Source organism: Salvia splendens, chromosome 19 (assembly GCF_004379255.2).
Source record: "Salvia splendens isolate huo1 chromosome 19, SspV2, whole genome shotgun sequence".
Lineage (NCBI taxonomy): Eukaryota > Viridiplantae > Streptophyta > Magnoliopsida > Lamiales > Lamiaceae > Salvia > Salvia splendens.
Window position 1 is genome coordinate 23,678,518 of NC_056050.1, and position 26,309 is coordinate 23,704,826.

General features: G+C 34.6%; 3 protein-coding genes across 6 annotated transcripts; all 3 read right to left on the reverse strand.

Moving 5' to 3' along the window:
* Positions 1–9: 9 nt before the first annotated feature.
* Positions 10–7,030, reverse strand: LOC121780436 (phosphoglucomutase-like). Of its 2 annotated transcripts, XM_042178066.1 has the most exons (18): positions 6,876–7,030; positions 6,006–6,215; positions 5,750–5,816; positions 4,526–4,709; positions 4,300–4,352; positions 3,967–4,055; positions 3,624–3,860; positions 3,301–3,365; positions 2,504–2,564; positions 2,304–2,421; positions 2,134–2,215; positions 1,974–2,046; positions 1,842–1,903; positions 1,308–1,403; positions 1,032–1,186; positions 860–956; positions 485–562; positions 10–408 (listed from the first exon to the last, which is right to left on the reverse strand). In XM_042178066.1, exons 1-18 carry the CDS (start codon positions 6,880–6,882, stop codon positions 301–303), a joined length of 1,842 nt encoding a protein of 613 aa, XP_042034000.1. In that variant the 5' UTR covers positions 6,883–7,030; the 3' UTR covers positions 10–300. The 2 variants fall into 2 exon arrangements, with proteins under 2 accessions (XP_042034000.1, XP_042034001.1); XM_042178067.1 differs by lacking the exon at positions 6,006–6,215 and having other exon boundaries at positions 6,876–7,015.
* Positions 7,031–12,559: 5,529 nt separating this feature from the next.
* LOC121780425 (auxin response factor 18-like) lies at positions 12,560–15,344 on the reverse strand. Of its 2 annotated transcripts, none has more exons than XM_042178055.1 (4): positions 15,042–15,344; positions 13,836–14,967; positions 12,951–13,651; positions 12,560–12,839 (listed from the first exon to the last, which is right to left on the reverse strand). In XM_042178055.1, the coding sequence occupies exons 2-4, from the start codon at positions 14,931–14,933 to the stop codon at positions 12,770–12,772; spliced, it is 1,869 nt and encodes a 622-aa protein (XP_042033989.1). In that variant the 5' UTR covers positions 14,934–14,967; positions 15,042–15,344; the 3' UTR covers positions 12,560–12,769. The 2 variants fall into 2 exon arrangements, with proteins under 2 accessions (XP_042033989.1, XP_042033988.1); XM_042178054.1 differs by having other exon boundaries at positions 15,035–15,344.
* Positions 15,345–21,436: 6,092 nt separating this feature from the next.
* Positions 21,437–23,735, reverse strand: LOC121779952 (GATA transcription factor 8-like). Of its 2 annotated transcripts, none has more exons than XM_042177438.1 (3): positions 23,457–23,735; positions 22,790–23,037; positions 21,437–22,268 (listed from the first exon to the last, which is right to left on the reverse strand). In XM_042177438.1, exons 2-3 carry the CDS (start codon positions 23,006–23,008, stop codon positions 21,684–21,686), a joined length of 804 nt encoding a protein of 267 aa, XP_042033372.1. In that variant the 5' UTR covers positions 23,009–23,037; positions 23,457–23,735; the 3' UTR covers positions 21,437–21,683. The 2 variants fall into 2 exon arrangements, with proteins under 2 accessions (XP_042033372.1, XP_042033371.1); XM_042177437.1 differs by having other exon boundaries at positions 23,516–23,723.
* Between the last annotated feature and the right edge of the window lie 2,574 nt (positions 23,736–26,309).

The following is a 26,309-nucleotide window of genomic DNA, read 5'->3' on the forward strand; positions in this document are numbered from 1 at the left end:
TATAGTAAGTTATCAAGAACATGGGCATCTTTATTTCATTTATTATCCATTTTGAGCCAGTGTTTATAGCAAGGCATGATGACAATGAAAAACTATTACTGTACTACATTGCAACGTAAATTACAACACTCGGAGAAAGGAGGCAAATCTGTTTCAAAATCAACTCGGAGAAATGAGGGAATCGGTTTCAAAACACCGTTTGGCACATAGAAGAAGGCCGATTGTTGCAGTTGTGAATGCTCTCTGAACGTCAATTAGGATTATCTTCGACTACATTTGGACAATTTTTTTCATCTTCGACTATATATGGACAAATTTGTTCAAAGCAGATGTATCAAGAGCTGTAAACTCTCTAACAGCAGAATGAACAACTAGACCAAACTTGATGGCATCTTCATTGCTTGGTGCCTGCAGAATCCGCACGACCAATCAGTTTATAGCAAAATATTAATATGATTTTTCGAATAGATAAGCTAATAATCACCTCGATATTAAGGGGCAGCACCGGGTCATGAAGTGAGAGTCTCAAAAGGAACCATCCACCATAGCCGGAAACCCTCACCTATTTGTAAGGAGGAAGTCATTCATGAATTAAATGAAAGTAAATTCTTCGAGGATATCCTAACAAATTTCAATGTGCTTCATGCAAAGGGACTTATATCAACATAACCACAGAGACCTTCTGGTGTTCGGGACATATGAAACACTTGGCATGATATTTTGATCATTTGTAAAATGAGGATTGAGCAACGTAGACAACATTTAATATCCCAACACGTGTTGCATAACAGGTAAATTGTGAAATCAGAGCTTCCAGATTGAACTTTTTTGGTTTGTTAAAGCACTAATTACAACTTACTCCTTCATAGTTAACAGGGGCTTTCTGAAGTTTTGGATCTGAAGCAATGATGTTCTCCAAATTTTGTAGCACGGCCTCTCCATAAGCACGGAATGATCTAAAAGTAACAACTAAATGAGTATTCTGTGAAATCCCATTGCAGTATTAGTCTGCAAGGTTTAGAAAAGCTCACCCTCCTTTAAGATCTTCGTGATCTTGGTTAATTTTAAGTCTTAGTTCAACAGAAATAGCTGGTTCCTGTAGGCCATCTACCATGTCTGTCAGAACCTTGCTGCCTTTACCCATTCCAGAAGCCTTGGCTGACGCGAGTTTGTTTAAGAGTTTGACCTATATATAAGCATAGAGCGATAAACATTATTGAATAAAGTGTATAGGCTTAAAATGTTGACATAAAAAAGAACAAAGAAAATCTAGTAGTATCAATTAAAGTTAAACAATAGTGGACTACCATGAGATATGCTCCGTCATCAAGCCAATGATTCTCCTTAAGTGCTCCATGGCCACTGGTTTCAATAGCTAAATGTGATTCTTCCCCAACGGAATTCTGTCATTATTCAACCAACATACAGCTTTTTACATGTCAGGATTGAAGAATGATAAAAATATCAACAAATCAGAATTTAAAATAGTAGAAGAAATCCTCCTGTAAGCGAAAAATAACAACTATTAATTGAGCTGGCAATATCATCTTCTTCTTGCTGTGTCTGAGGATCTAGATTATGTGGCAAGATGATCTCATTACAGACATCAACAAGGAGGAATGTCACTTAAGAAAACAGTAAATAGCTTCATGGGTAATTATGTGCTATAACTAACTCCTTATATATAAAGCCACAAAATGAATCAAGCATTTCCCCAAGAAGGTAAGAAGTCACATGATGCTGGAATTTTGGTTTGTCTAACAGCCTCGAATTCAGATTATACATTATAGCATAAACAATTATTGAACTCTATAATGCAACATACTATCAAATGAGCATACCAAACGAATAGCTTCATCAATAACATTTTTGTAGCCTCTTTTGAATCTATGGTGCCTTCCGCCTGCCAATATGGTTTGGTGGTAAGTATAGTGATAGTAAAATCACAAAAACATTAGTAACAATTATCTTACCGAGCTTCTTTTCAATGAATGTAGTCAATCCATCTGATGTCACACTGTCAGTGACAATTGTAGTCCCAGGATGCTAGTTAAATAAACAAAATGGAATTATGTCCGGTTAGGGCATTACACGGTGTACTAATAATTAAATATGATAAAGATGACACCGTACTTCCTCCAAGACAATAGCAGACATAAGGGCTATTAAACGGTTCCGGTTTAACTCACGGCCACTGGAGTCCACTGCAGCAGATCTAACAAAACCACATAACATTGTTTATCATAGTATAAAGACATTCCATCTGATGTACAAAGAAATAAGAAAATCCACCAAACTGCTACCTGTCAACATCAGTATCAAAGATGATGCCCAAGTCTGCTTTGTTGTCCAATACAGCCTTGGTGATAGCTTTCATTGCATCCTTATCTTCTGGGTTCGGGATATGATTAGGAAAATATCCTGGAAAAGACAGTTTGTTATTCAGATCCAAGATGCTGTGACACCCTAAGAGCGACATACAAGAATCTTCCAGATTCCTTACCATCTGGCTCTAGGAATTGACTTCCAGTAGTAATAGCACCCAGAGGCTGGAGCACCTTTTCCTGATAGACCATTAATGAAACTCAGTCATTAGCTAAGTTACTCCAAGATATTCACGAAGTTGCATTAAAGAATTACTAGGATATACCATGATACTGTACCTTTTAGGTCCTATACCAAAAATAGCATATTCTATATGTTTTCATATACTACCTCCGTAGTTGAAAAATAGAAACATTTGAAACGACACGGGTTTTAATGCACAATTGGTAAAGTAAGAGAGATGAAGAGAAAAAGTAATTGAAGTAGTGTTAGTAGATTGTGGGGTCCACTTCCTAAAATAGAATGTTTAGAAAGTTTCTATTTTTAAGAAATGGACCAAAATGGAAATAGTTTCTATTTTTTAAGAGACGGATAAAAGGCTCTTGATACGTTCATGCTGATCCTGCTCAAAATCATATCCATGATAGATTGGAAAGATATGGATTCTCTTGCACAATCAATTCATGGCTGATCTTGACATTTTTTGAAGTAAAAAAAGCATTTCCGTCTAAAGCATAGAAAATGAAATCGAAGCACAGTTTGTCAAGTTGAAATCTTTAAGAACTTGCATGGAAATCATTGTTTTTATGAATACTACTTTCCCATACAATTATCAGCAGATTCAGTACTACTCATCCATGAAGATGCTCCCACGGTTGACAGCTTTTGTATTATTGATCTTATGTTTGAATTTCTTTTTAACTTGAGGAGGAAAGAATTTCTGAAGTAAAAACATGTTTAACAGTTCAAACTCACGGCAAAAAATCCTCCAGCTCCATTTCCAGCATCAACAACTATATGGAAACCCTCCAGTGGCTTCTCTGGAAGTCAGAAAAGTAAGAACGGTGAGAAAGATTTACCATACAACTAATAGATGAGTACATCACTAAAAAGTGGATTGAACAGGTTACAACTATTGCATAAAATTTAAATCTACAGAATGAGTTTAGAGAAAGACATCAAATCAGATCAAATATGAGAGTAGTCCTCGGTTATGGTGGAAGTGAACTGAATTTTCTATCTATCTAAAATAAGTGGTGACATATAATAGTCATAAAGATGCATATTTGAAGGCATACCTATATTTCCTGCAGCTTTGCGAACCGCTGCAACCAGATCAGATGTATAAACAGTCATGTAGTCTACTCTTTTAACAGATTGTGCTGCTCTTTTTTCAGCTTCCTTGAGACCTTCATCAGTGAAGTTTTTGTAGATATCAGCAGCGCGTTCCAATATGTCTTTGATGTCCACTTTCCCGAGCCCACCAGCATTAGTGAAGAACTTAAACCCATTGCGATTGTAAGGAAGATGGCTTGCTGTTCCAAGAAAAGACACAAGAATCACAAAATGTTCTATCTGGAAAGTATGAAATCCAGCCTTCTATGCAGAACAGACTGAAAAAGTTAAGAAAGAGATGAGAACCTGTTATCATTATAGATCCATCTGCTGGACACAAGAAATCTTCATTTTTAGTGAGAGTGCTATTGAACATTGCTGGTGTGGATGCTAATCTACACAAGAATACCATGGTTGGAATCTACAAAATCATGTCCATTCTGGATAATCAATAATCATCTTTCAATTACACAAAAAGTGTTTTCAGTAATCTAGGAATTATGATAACGGAAAGTAGCAGTTGTTTCGATTGGAAGAATCACTAAGAAATAACCAGATTTGCTACTCTGGGAGAAGTTCCCGCTGATTGATAAAGAAACCGTCTATCCATCGCAAAGTAAGATAGAAATCTTAACGCACCCATACTGGATAATATCAACACCGCCGCCAGCTAGACCTCGAGATACTGCATCCTGTAATTAAACCAGAATTTAACCATAGGCAATCTTAGCCATCCAGTAACACTAAAAAAGATGATCGTAATAAATTGACCTTAGGACAAACTTTCTGGCTAACCATGCATAAACCATAATAAGAACGGGATTGTACAACCAGCATATAAACCTAAAGCCCGTATAACCGTTACCTGCATCTTCTGTGCAGATACTCGCGAATCATGTCCTACAGAGACTTTCAACCGTGTAGATGAATCAGGTTTCTTTCTATCTAACAACCATGCTGCAAAGGCAGCTGCAATTGCTTCTGTAACTGGTTCTGTGAGGCTAACAGGTTCACCTTCAACACCATCCACAGCAACGCCTCGAATATCACTGTTCCATGAACAATGACAAAAAAATGTATCAGAAGGGAGATGTGAAGTGGTTACCTATGTGGAGTATCATCCAAATACCAGACAAACTAAAGAACATAAAGAAAAAAAACATTTAATACGGAGAACCATAATAAAACATAATGAGCAGCAAAACCATCCCAAGCATTGATCCATCAACACATGAAACACACATGGGTTCTCAACAAAAACAAACAGGTTTCGAGGATCCTACCAAAGAAAATGCATCATACTATATATAGCAAGAATAATCTTTAACAAGCGATTCTTATTGAGGAACGGACGAATGGTCTTAAATATAAGTTGTTCATATGCTTACAAAAACTCAATTACTAAAATTCAATTTAAATATCACTTATAAGTTAGGAAAAGGATGCTGCCATGTTTAATATACCGGTTGTACAACTTCTTATGTAACACAGAACAGTCTCCACTTATTCAGAAACATAGAATTATTACAAAATGTATGATGTAGCCATTAAAACAAAATCAATTAATACAAAATTAATTCCTCAAACTACAAAAGTTTATTCTATGTGGCCATTAATATAAAGGTTCACTAAAAAGTCTCTGCTTATTCAGAAACATAAAATTGCAATGCACAGTAATCTAGGTTTCTAATTTCAACAGAAGAGAAAAATAGTATTTGAAATAAACAATAATGAACTTTCTTCTGATTCCAGCTTCCATATTGTAAAGCAGAATTATCATCAGCCTCTTATGTATCAAAGTGACCAAAGAGAAGAAAGTCCCAAGAAAGCGAGATATCACGTGGGAAACTGTACTGCTGTACACTAAAAAAATTGAACCTAAGAGCTCGTCTTACATCCAGGGTTAACAAACACTCTTGAGACCTTTTGACATGGATTTGCATGTTTAAGAAAGAAATTTCCTGACTCACTCCCAGTAAATAAATTCCTGCTTCACATGGATATTCATACTTGACAAATGACAGTCTTATTAACCCACGAACCTATCCAGTCATATCAATAAGGAAATCGAATGGCACTTTATACTGACCTGCCATTTTGAAGCTTGAGAAATGCACTTTTGTCAACAGAATGTATGATAGTGGCAGATGAGGCCGCTGCGAGAAGAGTAAAGACAATATAACCAAAGTGATAAATTATATAAAAAGGTTTTAAAACACCAACAAAAAAGAAAATCAGACAGATATGCACAACGAAAAGGTTAGATCAATCAAAACATTCTAAAGGTCGGACCCAGGTAGGGTGAGAGTGAAAGCAACCAGAAACAATGAGAATCTAGTACAGACCATTGCAGTAAACAATTGCTCGGTTTAAATTCGAGAATGTGGACAATTTCTTGGTGGGGATGTCATTCCACGCCAGCTTTCCACTTAGGTAGGGAAGCAAGTTTTTTCTATAAGGGGTACAACAATCCTTTCGGTATTGGGTGCTTAAATGCCTATCCTGCTGGCAGCATTGTGCTACCAGAACATGTTGGACAATCTTCCCTGACATTGCTGCATGAAAGTTGAAATTTCGCACTATTATTATGCTTGTTATGGATACGAGCTTAATCAAAAATCACAATCTCCATGAAGTCTTGGGCGAGATGTTGCTTACTGCCTCTAAGTTCAAATCTTATTCAACTTAATTTCCTCAGAGTAATAAAATTCCACGGTTTCCATCGGAACCTTTCTGTTACGTACTAATCACTTAAGCATCTAGTTTTCTCCTAATTATAACATTAAGAATCATTATACATCATAACATCCACAAATATTTTGATTGATGTCAGTCACCAAGTGAACCGGGACAAGAATTTACTCTTTAAAACTCCTCTGAGCGATTACGAATGCAAGAACTCTCATTAAATTGTTGATAATTATAGATTTGAAAAGCTTAACTACAGTTTAAGATATTAATTTAGACAATTAAAAACCACCTCACTATCAAAAAAGACATGAATTAATACACTCATTCCATTTCCAATTCATCCATCACAACTACAATGTACAAAATCAACACATCCTAGCACACCATAGCCGAGAAAAGCTAAGAAAAGTAGAGCTTTGGAATCGAATACACAATAAAATTACTGGAAAAATAAATTCAATCACAACCGCGTATAACATGAAAATCTAGTAGTGTATCAATAGTAAAAAAGAGGAATTCTTTACCTGCCATATTTGAATCGCGAGACAGTTGAATTGAGAGAAGAAGCGGTAGAGGTTGGCGAAGAAAACTATGGAAGGCTGCTCCGATTCCGAATATGCTGATTAGGTGGGGAGATCGCGACAGCTGCCGTCATTTTCGAAAAACGCGATTTTTCCAGTTGAAGTAACGCGACTTAGGTTCTAAGCTCAAAATCTTTCGAAGTTGAAATAACAGAGTTAAAATTAAAAACGTTTTCATTTGCTCAAATTTTCATCTCATAAAATATAGTCATTAAATTTTATTTTCATCAACGGTCCTTAACTTTAGTTTACTCCACAAAATCTAATGCTAATGTTGTTTTACTAAAAAAAATAAAAATAATTAACATTCTTCTTATTTTATTAGCTATACTATGTTTTTATTATTTTAGTATTTTATCTTGTCTTTTGATTAACTTACTAAATAGTACTATTTTCTTAATTTATATGCTTAAAATAAACGCTTTATTTATAATTGGACGGAGGAAGTAGTGATTTTTGTCTCAATTTTTTGTTATTCTTTAGAGACAGTTTCTATTAAAAATAGAGATTTTTTTGGAAAATCGCTCAAAGTTGCGGATATTTTCTGATACAAAACAATACTGCTAATATTAATCTTTCTTACTCCTCGTCGCAAATTAATCAATCTATATTCCTTTTCTGACGTACCTAGCAAAATGAAACATTTTTTATTTTTGCAAAATTCAACTTTTTAAAATTTCCCTTACTTTGTTCTCGGATATTCTAATATCTATTGACTTATCTACTTTATTTATCTCCATGCTTAATTTATCAAACACAACTTTTTAAATCATGTGGCGAAATGAAATGCATTGACTAACTTGGGATGAAGAGAATATTAATCTAAGTATACCTATTTATATATATTTATACACGAAACACATCTAAAATGCGGATTAAATAGTTTAATTTATTACCAATTTTATAGCCGTGTCTCAATATATTATATTTACGGCATAGAAATTTTGCTTGGCACGCTCTCATTGTGGACTCGCACAACTAGATGACATATCTTTCACATAAAATTTCAACGTGATATTCAAGAGTTTAGATTCAATAAATTTAACCATTAACCAGGTAGCATGAAAATAAATTATAAACTTTTAACAAATTATGACATTATTGAGAAAGCGCTCAAAATATTAGAAGTTCTTTTTATTTTCAATGAATGAATCAAGTCAAAAATTAGGAAGGAGTAAATAGTAGGAGTATATATAAATCCTGTTAATTCAAAAATAAAATAAATTAAACTAAGAACAAAATCTGCAAAATAAATACGTATAACAATTTAACTTAAATGCTTCCAACATAAAGCCTTTTGGGCTAAAAAAATTAATAAATCATAGCCTTTTTAAAGCTTGGGCCGTTTTACTAAGTTTTACTTTGGGCCCTTTTAAGCCTTATAATTCTCAATTTCTAAGTTCTCATTTATACAGAAAATACTACTCCACAGTTAAAACCTAAAACCTTTCTAAGGTCCATATTATTGTAATATGTGATATACTATACAACAAGACATATATTCAGGGTGAAATTCAATCTTAACCATCTATTCAATCAAAATAGGTACTAGAAACGTTCACAGGTCGTACACGTATGTACGTAGGGCTGACATTTAAGTTATTCGGAGTTCTCGGTTATCTGTAATCGAACCGAATTTTTTTAGTTATCACAGGACCGAAAACTGATTCAATGAATTTTATTTTATTTTCGTCACAGTCAACCCATAGGACATTCGATTCTTATACTAAACAACTAGTTAGTATAGGAACTGAACCTTAAATGGTTCCAACTCTAGCTCCACGATTGGCGGGTAATAACTGACCGACTAAGCAGACCTAGACGTACATATCCAGATTGATGTGTTTACAGTTTTTATAAAATTACAAAAAATTAAGTTTTATCTCAATTTCCAAGCACATCATTCAATTCTATATTTTAGAGATTAAAGTTGATTTCTTTTCTTACAATATATATAAAGCTGTATTGTCGTAGGTCTTATAAACATTATTCTAATGTAAAACTTTGGATACCATATATAAGTTGAAAAACACAAAGTTGTTTGGTATAATGTGTGTTGACCTAAAACTATGTACCATGACCAATTACCCGCAGAGTACGAGCGCAGTTGGCAACGGAGGGGGGCAGATCTTGCTGCAATGTACCATGACCAACTAATTCGACCATGAGTTTCTGTTCCCATGCAAAAAATTGTTTAAAAACATAAAAAAAAGAGTTGTAAATTTAATACTATGACAATGGAAACCTAATATCTAGGGTTGACTATGGATTTGGACATTACTCGATTTCTTGGATCTTGTTTTTCTCATTGCCAACCACACGTACAATAACTAAAAAGTTATATCATGTCTTGATTGATTCAGATTTAAACTTTCAACTAACGTAGAGAATCTCATGACAGTTGTAGATACAAATTATATACTATTAATATAATTAAATTAGAGAGTGTAAATGAATCAGATCAAGCAACGTAAACCCAAAAATTAGCGGCAACAGTTAAGAATTTTAATATTTTTTCAGTTTTCATACGGGATATAATTTGAGTGAAATTGTATTTAATGTGTCATCCGAAAAATTCTACAAGGACGATACCGCTCATGAATTATATTTGAAACACACGAACGCTAAATCAACAACATATAAATAAGAAATCGAAATATTTCATCATGGAAAAAATTAAGAAAGTATTTGTAAAATTTATAGTTTTTATACACAACTGATGTTTAAAGTTACGGAATAAACTATAATTCGACCAAATTTTTTGTTTTTTTTCTTACAATTTGGCTTTAAAACAAGTGAAAATTATGAAAATCATTCCCAAGAAATGTCTCCTTTAATTGTCAGATATATTGAATATTCACAAAGTGAGTAACTTTACCATTTTAAAGAATTTGCAGTGATATTGAATGTTAAATTTCAAATATTGACATTATTTTTCTATAGACTAATAAAGAAAAAAAAACTACTTAACAATTTTTTTTCTCCAAACAGGATAGCTATTCGAAAACTGAGGCAGAAATTTTCAATTAATATTTACCAAATTCTTTTTTATCTTAAAATAAAACCTATTGGATTTTTTTTCGTGAACCCTAACTAGTAACTAGTGCACTTATCACTTCTCTTTTAGGTCTTTTTTTAAGCATAAACAATCATTTACAACAATAATTTATACGGCCATGAAATTTTGCAACAATAATGTCTCTCATTCAACGCTTTCTCCTCGTGCATCATCAATAACATGCTTCGTGTTCACAAAAAAATAAAATAAAGCAATTGGTTGTACCCCAATATTATGAACCCTAAAACTCAACATCCCAATTAATTTTTTTATAAATGCAATAACTTTAGATCTACTGCTTTGTAGATGAGTTTAAGATTTTAAACAATTTATCCACTTTATTATAATAAGCCACTATTTTTCATTTTGTTGGCAAAATATCTATGTATCTAAGCAACTCATACATAACACATTATTATTGGATCACTAATTACATATCTTAAGGAAGACTTTTGCTTTCCAAAAAAACAATCTTATCCAGCTCATTCATAGGATTGTTGTCTCCACACACACATAATGTATATATTCCAATTTTAAATAGAAAAAAATAGATAGAGAAAATTGAGTTTGACCTTATATTATTTTATTTGTTGTAGTGTGAGTGCGTGTGTAGAGAGAGGGCACGAGCGTCAACACGGCGCAAGCGTTGTTTCTGGGCTTAGAAGGGTTGACTATCGAGGGATGTCACGTGACCCCATTTCCTAATGTTTTCTTCCCTTAATTAACCATTTAATTAACACTACACAATGAATGCTTCCTCTTAAATTAACCATTTTTATATTCCTATATTATTTGTAACACATAAACTTGTTTTTGAAGGGGTAATGTTTTGCGGATCTCTGACTCATGCAACGATCTATTTATGGCAGAACTCGATTTTTTATATATACAAGTGCCTAGTGCGTATATGCTCACATTTAAAATTAAAATGGCTATTTGTACATATTGTTTATATATGAATGAGTTAACATGAAAAGGATACTACCTCCATTCAAGAAAAAGGCAAATGATGTTTTCAGTTTTAGTTCGTCCAGTCGTCTATCAAATTTAGTCTCTATCTATGATAAGCTTCTCTCTATAATGAGGTGTCCAATTTAATGTAATATTAACTTCAATCATTTTTTCAGTATCTCTATTATTTAACAAATTTCGCATTAAACATGTAATTATATAGTACTCCATCAAACTATCAATAGTATTTTTCTTATAAGAATTTGAAATATATATTGCACTTCCGTATAAAATTAATGAATTTTCATTGAAATTAATTATGTCTAACAATATTTGTCCACACGTTTGACCTAAACAGCTCTCCAACAAACAATTGGGATTAGAGCCTTCCATTTTCTCTGCCTACTCTTAATTACATTTTAATTACCCACTAATTAAACAAATTTGAGGCTCAAATCCTAATTTGATCTCGCCCTAGTCTTGCGCCTTCAGAGTTGGTTTTCATTGTTGGAAATTGAATTCTTGCCTCTTCTTGGGATTTTAATTCAAACCCCTACTTAATTGGGATCTTATATATGACAGTCGATATCATATTTTATTCAATCAATCGAAATACGATATTGAAAATATAATCTATGGGGATAGGGGGACTTTATAACATAAATTTGGACCAAACCATAAAAAATTAATTCATATAGCTAAAGTCACAAATAATTTCTCAATATATGTCTCCATCTCGTGATAACATATAATTAAATGTTTTGATACATGGCACCGACATAAAATTTATGTGAAGTTGTCCAAACATATGTTTGAAGAGCTTTTACATCATTTCAAGTTTGATTACCACATGTATGAAAGGGGTTTGATTGTTGTTTAATAACTTTAATTATGTGATTTCATTAATTACGGTTCCTCTCATCACAAGTCCCATTTGCAAAAGTGATGTATGATGAGTGACTAATAAAGTAGAACACACTCGTCGACATGGGATTAAATAAATCTTGGATTTTTTTCATTGATATATGGTTCATCATTAGCCTTTGAAATACCCCTAAATATTCTGTTTAGATATGAACATTGCTCTCACAAGTCACAAATAATGCCTACCTTTCATACTTACTTTGTTCTCAAAGTAATTCATCTATTACTACATCTATCTACGAAAAATATGTATCGTTAGTAGAAAACTATGTATTGTTAATAGAAAATGAGGTCTATATCATAAGAGAGAAAAATTTACTAAAAATAGACTAAAATAAAAGAAGAAGACTACTTTTATGGGACATGGAGGTACTACTATGTTTGTTTATCTTTAGGCCGTTCACAAAACTATTCTTTATTTTTAATAAAAATTTAATTAATCATTTTTCACTTTATTTTTATCTTATTTTACTAATTATTTTACTAATTTTGTATTAAAACTAGATTATTATTATTATTTATTTTTAATGAAAATTTAATTAATCATTTTTCACTTTATTTTTATCTTATTTTACTAATTTTGTATTAAAACTAGATTATTTTTAGTGTCTGTTAGTTATCAAGATTATTTTTAGTGGATGAATGTAGTATTATTATAGAATTAGTCTCCACCAAACATTGTTGAAACATGAAATTAGAAGTCACAATGGAAAATCTTTTATAGTAGTAAGGAATTAGGTAGGAGTAGGACAATACAAAAGTGAGTTACATAAAAAAAAAAAACTAATACGAAGTTCGATTGAAAGGGATTTTCCCACTACTTAAAAGTTATAAACCTACAACATAAGTTTGGTCAAACTGTACAATTGAAAATTGAAATAATAATAATCGATCAAATTCGCCTCTAGTTTCCAAGATTGACACTGCCCGAATCCATAACAATCGTTAGCCTTCTAGCATTCTTGATGAAATCACTGCAAAATCATAAAAACTCAATCATAATTAATCCAAATGTCTAATTATATACTAGTAAAAAATAAGATACTATGTAACAATCTTGCAAAGATGGGCTATGATCACAGTACCCGAAGGGCTCGTCCCCGATGTGTTTCGCGTTTCCACGAGCGTCGTTGTAGAGCACGTTGCTCGACATCTCCGATCTCTCCATGCCAAATTCTCCATCAGAGGAGGCCTCCGGTGGGAAATTCTGAATGACAGCCGACCCCGAGCCGTTGGAAACGTTTGCTGTGTTATCTTGATTCCCATCTGAGCTGTTGTTGCCTTCAGAGTGGCTCTGAGAGATTTGCTCAGCAGTGAGAATCGGCTGTCCGAACAGAAGAAACATCGGTTCCTTGGCCTCGTTGCTTTTCTTCGTGGAACTCCCCGTTTTCATCGAGGAAGACGAGGTAGGGTAGCTGGAGAGGACCCCAGGAAATTGGCCCGCGTAGTCGAGCAGCTTGAAATCAAAAGGCTGCAGTTTTGTGTACTGGAGATCCGACGGGGGTGGTTCGAATCGAGCATGCCTGGCTCCCTGTACGCCTGCAGGGATGTGGTCGGGTAGACAACACAAGGGGCTGCTAGGACTGAGGGGATTGGTAACGAGTGTCCCCGTCGGGAACTGCCCGTAGGGGAACTCAGTTGGCTGAGGGAGCCGCGGCCTCTTCCTTGGTGGAGAGAACGGGGAGAAGCCGTGGCCGTGGCCTGCTGCCATAGCTGATACTAATTCAACCAACCAAGGGTTCACTCTCTTCACATTGTGTAGTAAATCAGGCTCATCCCAAACCACCTACAAATGCAAAAATTGACCTAAACTGTTTGAGAAGCTATGAATCTAATCCAAGAACTCCTCAAAACTCATGAATTGAACATGGATTTGCAAATCAAGATTACAAACATATGTATAACAACATCATCATTTAGCACAAAATATGATCAAGAATTGACAAATCAAGATAACAGACATAGGTTACCTGAAGAAGTCTCCAAGGGGAATTTGGCCAATGAATCGGATCATCGACTTGAACGGACGAGATGGTTCCCATAAACCAGCTGATCCTCGACGAATCTTCTGTCTCAAACGCCATCTTAAACCTCATCCCCGAGCACCACTGCACCCTCAAGGCAGCCCTAACAGCCGACTCCCTAACCACAAACTCGGGCGAGCCAGCACGAGGATAGTAAACAACCTCAAAAGGCTGGCCATTAGCAGCAACACTAGCTGCCTCAACAACAGCCTCAGCTTTCACATTATCCCTCTCCTTCAACCCCAACTCAGCCCCACCCCCTCTCCTACCACCAAGGCCAACACTCTCACCAAGAAAACCCGAGAAGCCCCCTTGCAAGGCCGGGATGCCTGTGTTCCATCCACACGAGACCTCAGCACTACCACCAATCCCCCTCTTGGCCCTCCTTATCCCCACACACAGATCCCCATTCTCCGTCCTCAAGAACACGATTGAATCCCCGGCCACGAGCTTCTTCTGGTTCACGAAATTGCTCCATCCGGTCGTCAGGAGATGGCGGCGAGGAGTACCCCTATAGATGTGCCTAAACTTCCAAACCACCCCATGAACATCCTTAGCCAAGATTGTCTGAACAGGGGGCTCAGCAGAGTAGTCCAACCTAGGAAATATGGTCTCAGCACAATACCTAGGGACAGAGAAACCACCCCCATTGTTTGCATCAGACTGTGTCAATGTCTTTGCAAATGAATTGGCTTTCTCTGCCTCCTCACTCCTCTCAAACCCTCTCTCATCCTCACACACATCAGACTCACTCCCTACCAAAGGCACTAGCCTAATTTTAGCAAAAACCTCATCACTCTCAGAATCAGCCAAGTACTTAATAGAGGCTACTCTACACAACACAAGAGGTGAGATTCTCGGAAATTTCATGAAATCAACATTCTCATTAGCATGTTCAGCATGACCTTGAGGGAAATAATAGACCTTGGAATTTGGGGGTGGGATTTGAGCCATCCCACCAGCACAGGCATGCCACAGCTGAGGGTCCAAGCAATTCTCCATCTGGTTCATGGGCTTGCTCAATGAATGCATCACGTTAATCATCTCTTCAAATTCCACAACCCCACCTCACAACTTTCTGCAAACAAACGGATTTCAGTATAAAAAACAATCTTTAATTCAAGAAAACAGCAAAAAAGTAATACCTTTCACCTTTTTTGCAGGGAAATCTTGAAAAGATTACAACTTTATGAAGCAATGACAAGAAACAGAAGAGGGAAATTGTGTAGGGCTACTGCAAAACATAAAACTGTTGAACTGGTTGAGGGAGAGGAGAGGGGGAATTTAAGCACAGTGTGGGAAGAGGGTAAGTTTCATGAAAATAGAGGGAAGGGACAGAGACAAAAGACAAAAACGCACAACACACACTGAGCTCTAGAGAGAGAGAGGTGGAGTGAAGAGAGGATTGAAGTGTTGTAGATATAAGCATTGGTTTGCCGACCAGAAGGTGGCAGAGGGAATTGATTTAGACAGATGATGCAGATAAAATAAGTGTCCCTATTTATTTATAGTGGGATTGTGTATCTGCTGCCGTTGCTGTTGAGTGTGTTTCCAATTAATTTTTCTTTTTCTATTTTCATATTGTTTTTTCTGCAAATGAGTTTGTCCACTAATGTAGAAAAAAACATTTCTTTCATCCTTTGTCTTTGAATTAAGCTTTTTTCTTGCTTGATTTGGTCGTAATTTATATTTTGAGAATTTGCATATTTTATACCAATACGGAATTTGATTGCTTGTATAAAGAACCTATTTTTGAAAATGGTAATAGTGTAATAAATTTTAGATGAAAACATTGGGTTATTGTGGAATAAGTTATGTGATATACGTTGTCTATAGAGTTTAGACCTCTTTATTATGAAAGGGATGATGGCATTGTTTGGTATTGCCATATGAATATACTAATTGATCTTTTAAAATAGTTTAGATGAGATCATTTTTGTCTATACGTAACAATAAAAAAAAATATTGACATCTAATATCATGAAACTTTCAAAAAGTTGAATTTTTTTCACGAACTTTAAAATTGGCTAATAATATCACGAACTTTACCCCGGATTTATTTTTTCCCACGAATGAAAAAATTAATGTTATTTTAATAGATTGAAGAACAATTTTGGAGGGTGTGCTTCAAGAAAAAATATCTTCAAAGATTGAAAAACTTGAAGCTCTCAAAATTATTGTCGAGAAATTACGAAAACAAATCCGTATCATAATATTATTTGTGGGAATTTTTTCATTCGTGGGAAAAAACTAACCCGGAGTAAAGTTCGTGAAATTATTTGCCAATTTTAAAGTTCGTGGGAAAAATCCAACTTTTTGAAAGTTTCATGATATTAGATGTCAATATCCTTAAAAAAATGTAGGAGAAATCATGATACGTGATGAATAAAGATGTGATAATTTTTGGATAATGAATATTTAAATCATGAAATTGTGTTCATATTTGGCTGATCTCATAATAATTGAAATTTGATATTTTTAATGTTGTTGCAATTGTCTCGTGGCAAAATTTTCTAGCATTTTCGTGAAATAATTTTCAAACGTTTACACATTTATCTACTTATTAATATTAATGATGCGACTTTGACTAGTAGTGCAGACGTACGTTTTGATGATTTTATGAATTTAAAAAGAAAAAAAAATCTTCCCCATTCAAAAAGTGAATTAAGATGTGATTAGTATTTGCATTGGTGTCTTAAATCGTAATTAGTGGTAGGAGAAAAGCCCAGTATATAAATCGCATATCACAACTATTTCGTAGGAGTAGTATTCTTTTTAGTGAAAAGTTGTTCGGTCTTTTCCTTTTGTCATAAACTTAAAAGTGAGAAACTTTTTTATACTACTTGCTTCGTGCAACAAAATTAATATGGCTTCAATTTTTACCCATATTAAAAACATAGTTAAAATTATTTTTAAAAATATGGAGTAATTTATATGCAATCATTCTATCTAGTTTGTTCTTATTTATCAATTCACATAGTACTATTATTTTTATTAACATTGAATAAGATGTGACAAAATTCATCAAATAATCGTTGCCTGCTTACCCGCGTCGTCACCGTCTCTTTTTAAATTAGTGATTCAAATAGCTTCAGCTATGAAGATTCCTCAATTTTAGGCATTAATATAGCTTATATCTTAATCAGCTTTAACTTTAAATCCCCTTATTTTTGTACTCCATTTAAATCAACTTCACTTTAAATCCCCTTGTTGTTGTCGACCGGGCAATATATGTTATATCTAAGGGCAAATGGCAAAAAAAATATAAATAAAAAAATCACGAAGTTTAGTCTACCCCGCAACTTTTAAAATTAGTCAATTATTTTAACTTTGATAATTTTCTCAATTGTCTCGTAGCAAAAAATTTCATCATGCTACATTTTATAAATTTATCAATGTATTGCGTACATATGTAAAGATTAAAGAAACAATGAACTAAATATATTAAATGAGGACGCTGAAATAGCTAAATGTTTTGTTCGTATATGATATCTTTGTTTGTCAAAAGCATACATAATTATCCCAAATCATAGACTCTGAGACAATTGAGAAAAATGCCAAAGTAATAACTGACCATTTGTAAAAGATGTGCTTTATGATTTTTTTTTGCCATTTAATCTATATTTAAATGCTCGAAAACTACATGCAATATATGGCTATGGTTTATAGTCGTAGTTTTCTTTTTTTTCTTGCTTTTTTGGTTATTATATCCTTATTCTCCGGTCTTGTTTGATTAGATTGTTGATATAAATACGTATAATATTGTAACCGTATTATAAAAAGTGAAAATTATGAGGTTGGCCAACGGACACAAGTATGGAGGTACAAGATAAGCCAAAAGTGATCGGCGATCACTTGTAATTAGTGCTAATCTTTGACAAAGCAACATAAAATTAGTGCTAATGATTCTCTTAAATATACGGTAACAAAGCAAGCCGGTCGGTAGTTGACGTTTGAGAAACGATAATTTGGTTGGAGTTTAACTTTTAAGGTCGCTATTAACATTGTTTGTGTAGTAATTAGTTTGTTTTATCTTCATTAGATTTAGCATAATGACACGTTTAGTGCTACTAAGTCAACCCATTTGTGAGCAAAAACCGATGTTGTATGCAAATTCACAAATCTCGATTCTCACCCTTATTTTTATATTAATAATTGAAAAATTGATAAAATGCTTAAAAACTATTACTAAAAAAAGGAACATATTTTTATGGTCACAACCCAAAATGTGGAGCTTTTTCGGTTGGTTTATTTGTTTTTTTTTTTCTATCCCACTCTCTCTCTAACTCATATAGTTCTTGAGTTAATGTTTACCTTGACAAAAAACCTAATCCTTAATTGATATACATAAAAATATAAATAAATAAATAAATAAAAATAAAATATTGTAAGTGGAATTCTTTTGAATTTTAATTTCCCGTGAAGTGTAGAGTTAGGCATTCAGTCACCATTTATGCTAATTTCATAGATAAAATGAAATTTTCACATATCATTGAAATATAGAATAGAGCAATTATATAGAGAAAATGACTTCGTAACCATCTTATTTCTCTTCTAATGTCAATATCTAATTCATTATACTAGTTGGTGTGCTATTTTTATAATCAAGTAACCTTTTTTCTTATTCATTAATAGTGTTCAATTGGGGCGATGATTTATTTCTTAAAATTCAACGACAATTTTGACATTCACGCACACTATTTTTGGTAAAGAAGCATATCGTCGGAGATTTATGTAAAAGGATGAAATTGGTAGTTGTTTTTATTCAACACCACCTTTCATTTCTATTTCAAGGTATAAGTTGTTTCAATTATTGTTTGAAAATCAATTTTTATAGGTGTTCTGTCACTTAATCGACCAAAGAGATATAAATACAATCATTTCCAAATATGTGTTTGTTAGAAACATCTGTTACATCAAAATAATATATAGTATTTTTTTTCACTATTTTGGAGTAAACAAACAACATCGTCGATTCAGTTTTATCACAAAGCCACTCAAATTGGATTCAAGAGAAAAAGAAAGTATTTTATTTGAGTAAATTTCACAACAATATATATGTGTATTAGAAATTTAAAGGGTAACTTAGTAGTATGTGTGAGTTAGCCCAGTGATAAGCTGATAGAGTAGTTAATGTTCGATGCCAAAGATCTCGAAATCTAATCTAAGGCTCGTGACATGATATTCAATGTTTTCGTTTATTGATATAAAAAAGAAGATGATCTAGTAGTAACAACTAACAAGACATCATCATATTTTCCTCAACAACAAAAACAAGACATCATAATTAATGTGCATAAGATGGTGCTATATTTTAATTTTATTTTTGTAATAAGAGAGAAAATAACGTAAATATAAAGCCCATTAAATTGAAGGCCCCCTAAACAACATAAACCCAACATTTGGAATTTAATGGACCCTCCAATTAATTGGTGTCCAAACATAAGCAAATGGCTTTGTCGAAAATGATAATAATAGCATTAGTTTCCACATCCCATCAAGATCCAACAACTTGCAAATTGTGTTGGTCTCATTTTCAATCAAGAAAACATTTCAACTACGATCTAACTATGTTGTTTGGTGCACTGGTAAGTGCAGAGGGAGGGACCATTTCATCAATGCAGTAAAATTCATATTGGTACGAGCCATATATATTCAAGATTTTAGCAATAAATTTTTTATGTTCATAATATTGTTGATAGGAGGAGAGACCTATAGACTTATATAGTGGTTTCAGTTATCTTTAAATCGACGTGGGATAGTTGTATTTTTAGTTTTTTAGTTTCATTTGCCAACGCGGCAACGTCCTCCCTCTAACCCTTCGAGGTAAATCTTGGAGGGGTTGAACTTTTTTTTTAAAAAATATTTCCTGAGCGGTTGGACCACTTGTTGTGACGGTCATTTGGTTTCGTTCCAGATAGACTGTTGAGTCAGTTAATTTTGGCCCACAATCGGCGACATGCTCTGATACCATGATAGAAATTCATGAAGTTCCATCCTAAAACCAACTTGTGAGAGGCCCGTCGACTTCTACTATAGTGGTTTCAAGTTATCACTTTACACTGATGTGAGATAGTTGTAATTTTGTTTTTTAATTTTTATCGCCAATAATGTGAACTTTCAAACATCACAAAATACTGAAAATTAGACGATAAATAAATAGCTTGGTAGAGATTTATTTTAATTATATAGACATTCATGATGCACAATTATAATTATTCAAGAATCAATTCCTCAATGCAATACATCACTTGTTGTTATCCGGTAGGAGTATAATTGTATATGGAGAAGGAAAAAAGACAATTTAAAATATTTTCATAAGTCAAAAAATTTATTTTATTGATGGTCAGTAGCTGTCGCATAAGAAATGAGATGTACTGAGCTTTGGTATTTAAAATATTTTGGTAAGTCAAGAATAATATTATTGATGGTCAGTAGTTGTCGGATACGTTATCAGTCGTACTGAGCTTCAGGCTGCACTGATAATGCAGAAACATTGGGCAAACTTATATGTAGTGACGTTAGGGCATCAATAACGCTAGTGGCCGGGCCGCAAAAAGCGAGTCCCGGCCCGGGCATTGCGTTGGACGAGCGGAAGTTGCGGCCTGGACCGGTCCCGGGGTCCGGCCCTGGCTATCGTTGGAGGGTTCGGGACGGGCTGCAAACCCCCAAAATTTATTTTTTTTTTTCTTTTTTTTTGCCCATTTATACCCATTTCTTCAACATTCTTCCACAAATTTCTCAATTTCTATCCTCTAAATTATTTCAATATTTTTTCTACGAATTGTAATTTTTATTTTTTAGGGCTTAATATTTTTTTTCTAGGATTTGTAATTTTTTTTCCTAGGATTTGTAATTTTCTTTGTTCGACTAAACAATATTTTTTCCCGGTTTGAATTATTTAACGTATTGCATTCACGAGTAAAATAGGTTGAAGTTGTGAATAGTGTCATTTATTAGTTGCGGCCCGGGTTGGGGCCTGCAGGGTTAGAGCAGTTGGAGCCTGAGCCGCAACCGTAAGGGAATGATGACGTAGAGGGGACTTGGGGCCTGAAATAAGGATGAGGTTAATGATGCTCTTAACTATGAATCTTACTTAGTTTAATCTGCATATCAATGGGAGTAAGTAACTAATTTCCTGTTGAATGTGATGGTTAAGTTTTGGTCAATTATTCAACGGGATTACGGTAGAAATCGCGACAGGAGGGAGAACAAATCGCGACAGGAGGCGGCAGAAATCACGACGGGATGGGAGAGTTCGAATTTCTGATTTTAGGCATGGATTTGGGGTTTTGAGGCTTTACATGTTATACGACGTCGTTTAATTAATTTTCAGCGTTCTCCATGTCAAATTTTGTGGCTTGCCACGTAGGGAAACTCCAAGGTCGGGTCAAAAGGGAAATTCAGAATTAGTTGAATTTTAGTAAAAAAAAATCAAAATGATAGGGAAAAATGGCGTTCGCACTAGATTTTCGATCGACAACTGGACCAGACCAACATCGTTAATCGATAGATAGATTTGGAAGTTTACATGGAGAAGAAGACTATTTGCAAAACACAAGACAGACTCAACTCCAACTCATTACCAGTTCAAGATCAACATTACAAGCATATCAACTGCAAAAAGAATTCCCACCAACAGTTGCTTAGAAAGCTAAACTTCCTACACTCTCTTCATCTTCATCTTCATCTTCCTCCTCTCCCCGACTAGCTAAATCATGATGAATTCTATAGCTCCCTATCCCCTCCTTACCTTAATCTACAAAGAACAAACAAATGGCTTGAGCACCAGCTCTAGAGGGAAGTGTCGGGTTCGTTTCTAGGCTCGGCCCTGCATCTCATCTCAACGACCTTCTTGTGCGAGTTTGAGTGCAGAGATGGGACAAAGGTTGGGCTAGCAGCAGGCCGGTATTCAGGGAACAGCCTCCCAGTCTTGTGGCGGACGCCACAAGCATTGCACAGTGTCTTCGGCCCCATTGGCCCCGCCCTCCACTGCGGAGTCTTTGTTACCTCACAATGCAAGCATTTCCGAACAGGCTGGGCGTCTTGAGCTGTCGGGTTTGCAGGAAGCGTTATCTTGATTTTCTTGCTCTTCTTTGAAGGAAGCGACTCAGCAAAGCTATCGGATTCCGGGGAAGAAGCAGCACGGGGATTCTCCACGCAAGAGGATGAAGGGGAGACGAGCTGGATTGCTGGCTTGGGATTGAAAGCTGGTGGCCGAGGACGCTTGCTGCGTGCACGTTGGGGGCCAAGATGGACGGGGCTAAGGGGCATCACGCTTCCCCCCGAGGTGGGACTGCTAGTGCTGCTGCTGCTGCTTCCTGAAAACGAGTCCTCCATGAAGGTCGAAAGCCACTCCAACTGCACTATATCCTCATACTGCAACATCACGGACTAATGGATCAGATCATCAAAGAATATCATTCAATTGATAATCAATAATAATCTCTTCAAAAGCATTGGATGTAATAATCAAGAACATTCATAAAATTAGTAACTTAATCATTTAAAAACCACCTAAACTTCATTTTTTCTAATCAAATTACATGCTGAATGACAGGAATTCAACCTGAACTCACACACAATAACACTTATCCTATCAAATGTAAAACATCAATATTCACTTAATTCATTAAACATCTTTTTGTGTAATAATCAAGAATCTCTTCAAAAAGCATTGGATGTGTAGCAATAATCAAGACCATACATAAAACTAGTAACTTAATCACTAAAAACCACCTAAACTTCATCTATAAATTTCATTTTTTCTAATACAATTGAACTTAAACTCACACACAAAAATCCTATCAAATGTAAAACATCAATATTCACTTAGTTCAATAAACATCATATACCATGAAGGTTTTACTACACAAAAGGTTTATGTTGAAGAAGCTCACCGGAACAGAGAGCTCAGCAGCGAGGTCGGAGGCAGAGGTGACGGAGAAGAGGGAGTCGCAGCCCTGCAACGCCTCGTCCCAGGTGGGGAAATCCTTGTAGTCACTGGAGCTAACTACATTAGCATCATCGCACTCAATGTCTGGGGGAAACTCAATCAAATCCTCCATTTGACCGAAGAAGTTTCCACAGTCGATTTCGTCTATCAACTCTGGCTCCATAACCCCTCTCTACACTACTACGCCAACAACTGTAACATAGCAAGAAACATGTTACAAATGAGAATTTGGTGTACAATGCCTACATAGATTAAAACAAAAAACATTGAAGAACAAGAGGGTGAAGCATTTTTTGAATTCTTGCAAACAACAACCTAGAAAACGTTAACATAATCAGTCACAAACAAAAGTGGATATGGGCATGTTTCAAGATTACATCTTTCAAGCAAAATTTACTCAAATGTGAACATCTACCATGTAAAATTGGTTCTTGAAAGCTTATACATAGGTGGGACCAAAAGGGTGAAGCATTTTTTAAATTCTTGCAAACAACAACCTAGAAAGCCTTAACATAATTGTTCACACATAATCAGTCACAAACAAAATTGGATGTGGGCATGTTTCAAGATTACACCTTTCAAGTAAAATTAACTCAAATGTGAACATTTACCATATCAAAATTGGTTCTTGAAATTTAAAACAGCAAAAAAGGAAAACGCAGAGGCAAACCTTGGTGGGATGAAGGAGAAAGTGAGAGATGTGTCCTTGTTTATATGCACAAGTCCCAAAGCAAATGAAGTAGAAGTAAGAGTTGCTAGTTTGAAGGTGTGTGAGAGTGAATATGAAGAGGGAGGAAGTGAGGCTAAAAATAGTGAATGAGGGAAGAAATGGTAGGTGAAATTCTTGCTTCAATGCAAGCTGTCTATTGCAATCAGCCTTTCACTGTCGTCATGTTTAAGACTTGCTCGAACACGGGTCCCACACCACTCCCACCGCTCTATCTTTACGCGTAATCACAGAGCCACCGGAGCTGTAAATGTGCGGGATTACACGGGAATGGTGTTTTTGTCAGCAAACTTTGTTTAGAATAACATTTGCCCAACAAATTAGCTTTATTTTTCAATTAAAATTAGTTTGAATTTAACGAAAGTAAATGCAGCACGTGACTTGCTACGAACATGTTATGTCCATCACATGCCACAATTTATTCATTTAATAGTAATGTAATTTGACAAAATGCTAACAGCTGTTGTGTGTAACATAATTATGTGAATTTGGTAGAAAATAGAGGAAAATCCAAAATTGTTTTTGAAATAATTCTTCAATTAATTTGACCGGCCATTGTAATTTGTAAACCTTTTCTTTCTTCAAAATTGTTGTTGAAATAATTCTTCAATTAATTTGACCGGCCATTGTAATTTGTAAACCTTTTCTTTTCATTATACATAGTATTTTTTAACCATAAGAAATATCTAAAAGTATCTCTACAGCTTACTTGAATTGCACTCTATGAATCACATCGTTTTAAAAGACTTAACGATTGTATAATGCATATATACCATTTATGGAAACCCACATATAACAATTCAAGGTTCGTGTTTTTTTGCATTTTAATTTAGCATTCTAACAATTGGTAAATGCACAATTAATACTATGTTATTTTCAATAATACTAATAAAGTAGTAGTAACATAATTTTTTATATTAATGTTTCATTCTTTATCTATTTCTTCCTCCAAACCTCATGTTTTAAAAAATATTATTCTTCATTTTTAGTAGTATTTCACGACTTCAAATTATTATGCAAAGACAAATTCATCTGAGCCTCTTTTTAATTCACGCTTCTAAAAAATGTAGTAGTAATACTTAATTATTTTGTGCGTAAAATGAATATGTCAAAAGTAATTGTTCTTATTATTAAAACTAACAATGTTAATGAATAAGAATATATATTATTGTTTGAAAAAGCAAGTTTGTTCGGGTCTGGCCTCGGTCCAGACAGGTTAGACCGCACACACTGTCCGACAAGGAAAGTAAATGAACCAAGATGTTCAGATGCTATTCAGAGTTCAACTCGGAATAAACTTGTTCAATAGTTAGATAAACGAACCAAGTTTGAGCATGATAGTCTTCGTCTTCGACTCGTTAACTTAACATAGAGAGGAGTGCATCTCTAAGTGTCCCCACAAAGCTACCCTACTAGACTCCATGAAGTACTAGTTAATACTCCATATAAATGATATGACCCCTTTGTGCCAGAATTTAAACTCCCTCTACTATTTATCTGGTGAAATGAACTGGGTCTTAACAAATCGAAATTTTAGTGCCATTCACATAATTATGGTTGTTCGGACAAAACTTAACTTCAAAGACAATGAGTAGCTCAAATGTTCCTCAACCTCAACTATAAGCTAATGATGATGGCCAAAAACTTCAATACTTATCTGAATTAAACTTTTTTGCCAATATTTTATTACTACCATGCTGATACAAGATACTTTTACCATGCTTGGTTTACTTATAGTGTGTGGGCTTAATTTTGTCAGCTGTGTATGAAATTTTACCACTACCATCCATCCATATATATATATATAGGGATGTATTCATTTCCTTTTCCTATATTTCCTCCTTTTTCCTTCTTAATATCAGCCATTAGATTAGAGAAATGAACGGTCACGATCAACATTGGGTAATTAATTCCGTGTTGCATTATTTGTCCTATTTTGTGCATTATGAGGGTACAATAGTAATCTAATAATGGCTGGAAACCGCTACGAATAATGCACCACATGGTCACGAGTAATGCATATAATTGCCTATATAATGCACAATATGTGAACTGCAATGCATACGAACAAGATGTGTTGTGTTATGATGTTTGACACACGTTTCTTGTTTCCCCTAAGGGTTTAATAAGCTTAGGGGCTAGGGTATAGTACGTAGACATGTATGTAATCTTCACATGGTAACGAGTAATGGATATATTTGACTATATAATGCACAATTTGTGAAATGCAATGCATACGAACAAGATGTGCTGTGTTATGATGTTTGACACACGTTTCTTATTTCCCCTAAGGGTTTAATAAGCTGAGGGGCTAGGGTATAGTACGTACGCATTAATAACAAATTATAAAACGATACGAATAATTCACCAAATTGTCACGAGTAATGGATGTTATTAACTATATAATGCACAATATGTGAACTGCAATGCATACGAATAAGATGTACCATGTTATGATATTTGACACACGTTTCTTGTTTCCCCTAAGGGTTTAATAAGCTTAGGGGCTAGGGTATAGTACGTAGACATTACTAAATGCACGCATGTAATCTTCAATCCGTTGATTAACCCATATACACAATACCTCTAATAATGCATAATATACTGAGATAATGACAATTAACAGCTACATAATGCACTACCTAAACCAAATAATGCACATACGTATATTCCAATAACAACAATTTGTTAGTAATGTCTACGTACTATACCCTAGCCCCTAAGCTTATTAAACCCT

What these genes read in the sequence shown, in the direction of transcription:
- LOC121779952 (XM_042177438.1), bottom strand. Translation starts at nt 23,008, where the DNA reads ATGGAGCCAGAGTTGATAGACGAAATCGACTGTGGAAACTTCTTCGGT. An exon ending in CTGCTGAGCTCTCTGTTCCG is followed by an intron (nt 22,269 to 22,789) that starts GTGAGCTTCTTC and finishes GTGATGTTGCAG; the next exon opens with TATGAGGATATAGTGCAGTT.
- LOC121780436 (XM_042178066.1), bottom strand. An exon ending in TGGATCTATAATGATAACAG is followed by an intron (nt 3,861 to 3,966) that starts GTTCTCATCTCT and finishes TTCTTGGAACAG; the next exon opens with CAAGCCATCTTCCTTACAAT. An exon ending in CCCCTGTTAACTATGAAGGA is followed by an intron (nt 563 to 859) that starts GTAAGTTGTAAT and finishes CCTTACAAATAG; the next exon opens with GTGAGGGTTTCCGGCTATGG.
- LOC121780425 (XM_042178055.1), bottom strand. Translation starts at nt 14,933, where the DNA reads ATGATTAACGTGATGCATTCATTGAGCAAGCCCATGAACCAGATGGAG. An exon ending in CCCCTTGGAGACTTCTTCAG is followed by an intron (nt 13,652 to 13,835) that starts GTAACCTATGTC and finishes TTGCATTTGTAG; the next exon opens with GTGGTTTGGGATGAGCCTGA. An exon ending in ATCGGGGACGAGCCCTTCGG is followed by an intron (nt 12,840 to 12,950) that starts GTACTGTGATCA and finishes ATGATTTTGCAG; the next exon opens with TGATTTCATCAAGAATGCTA.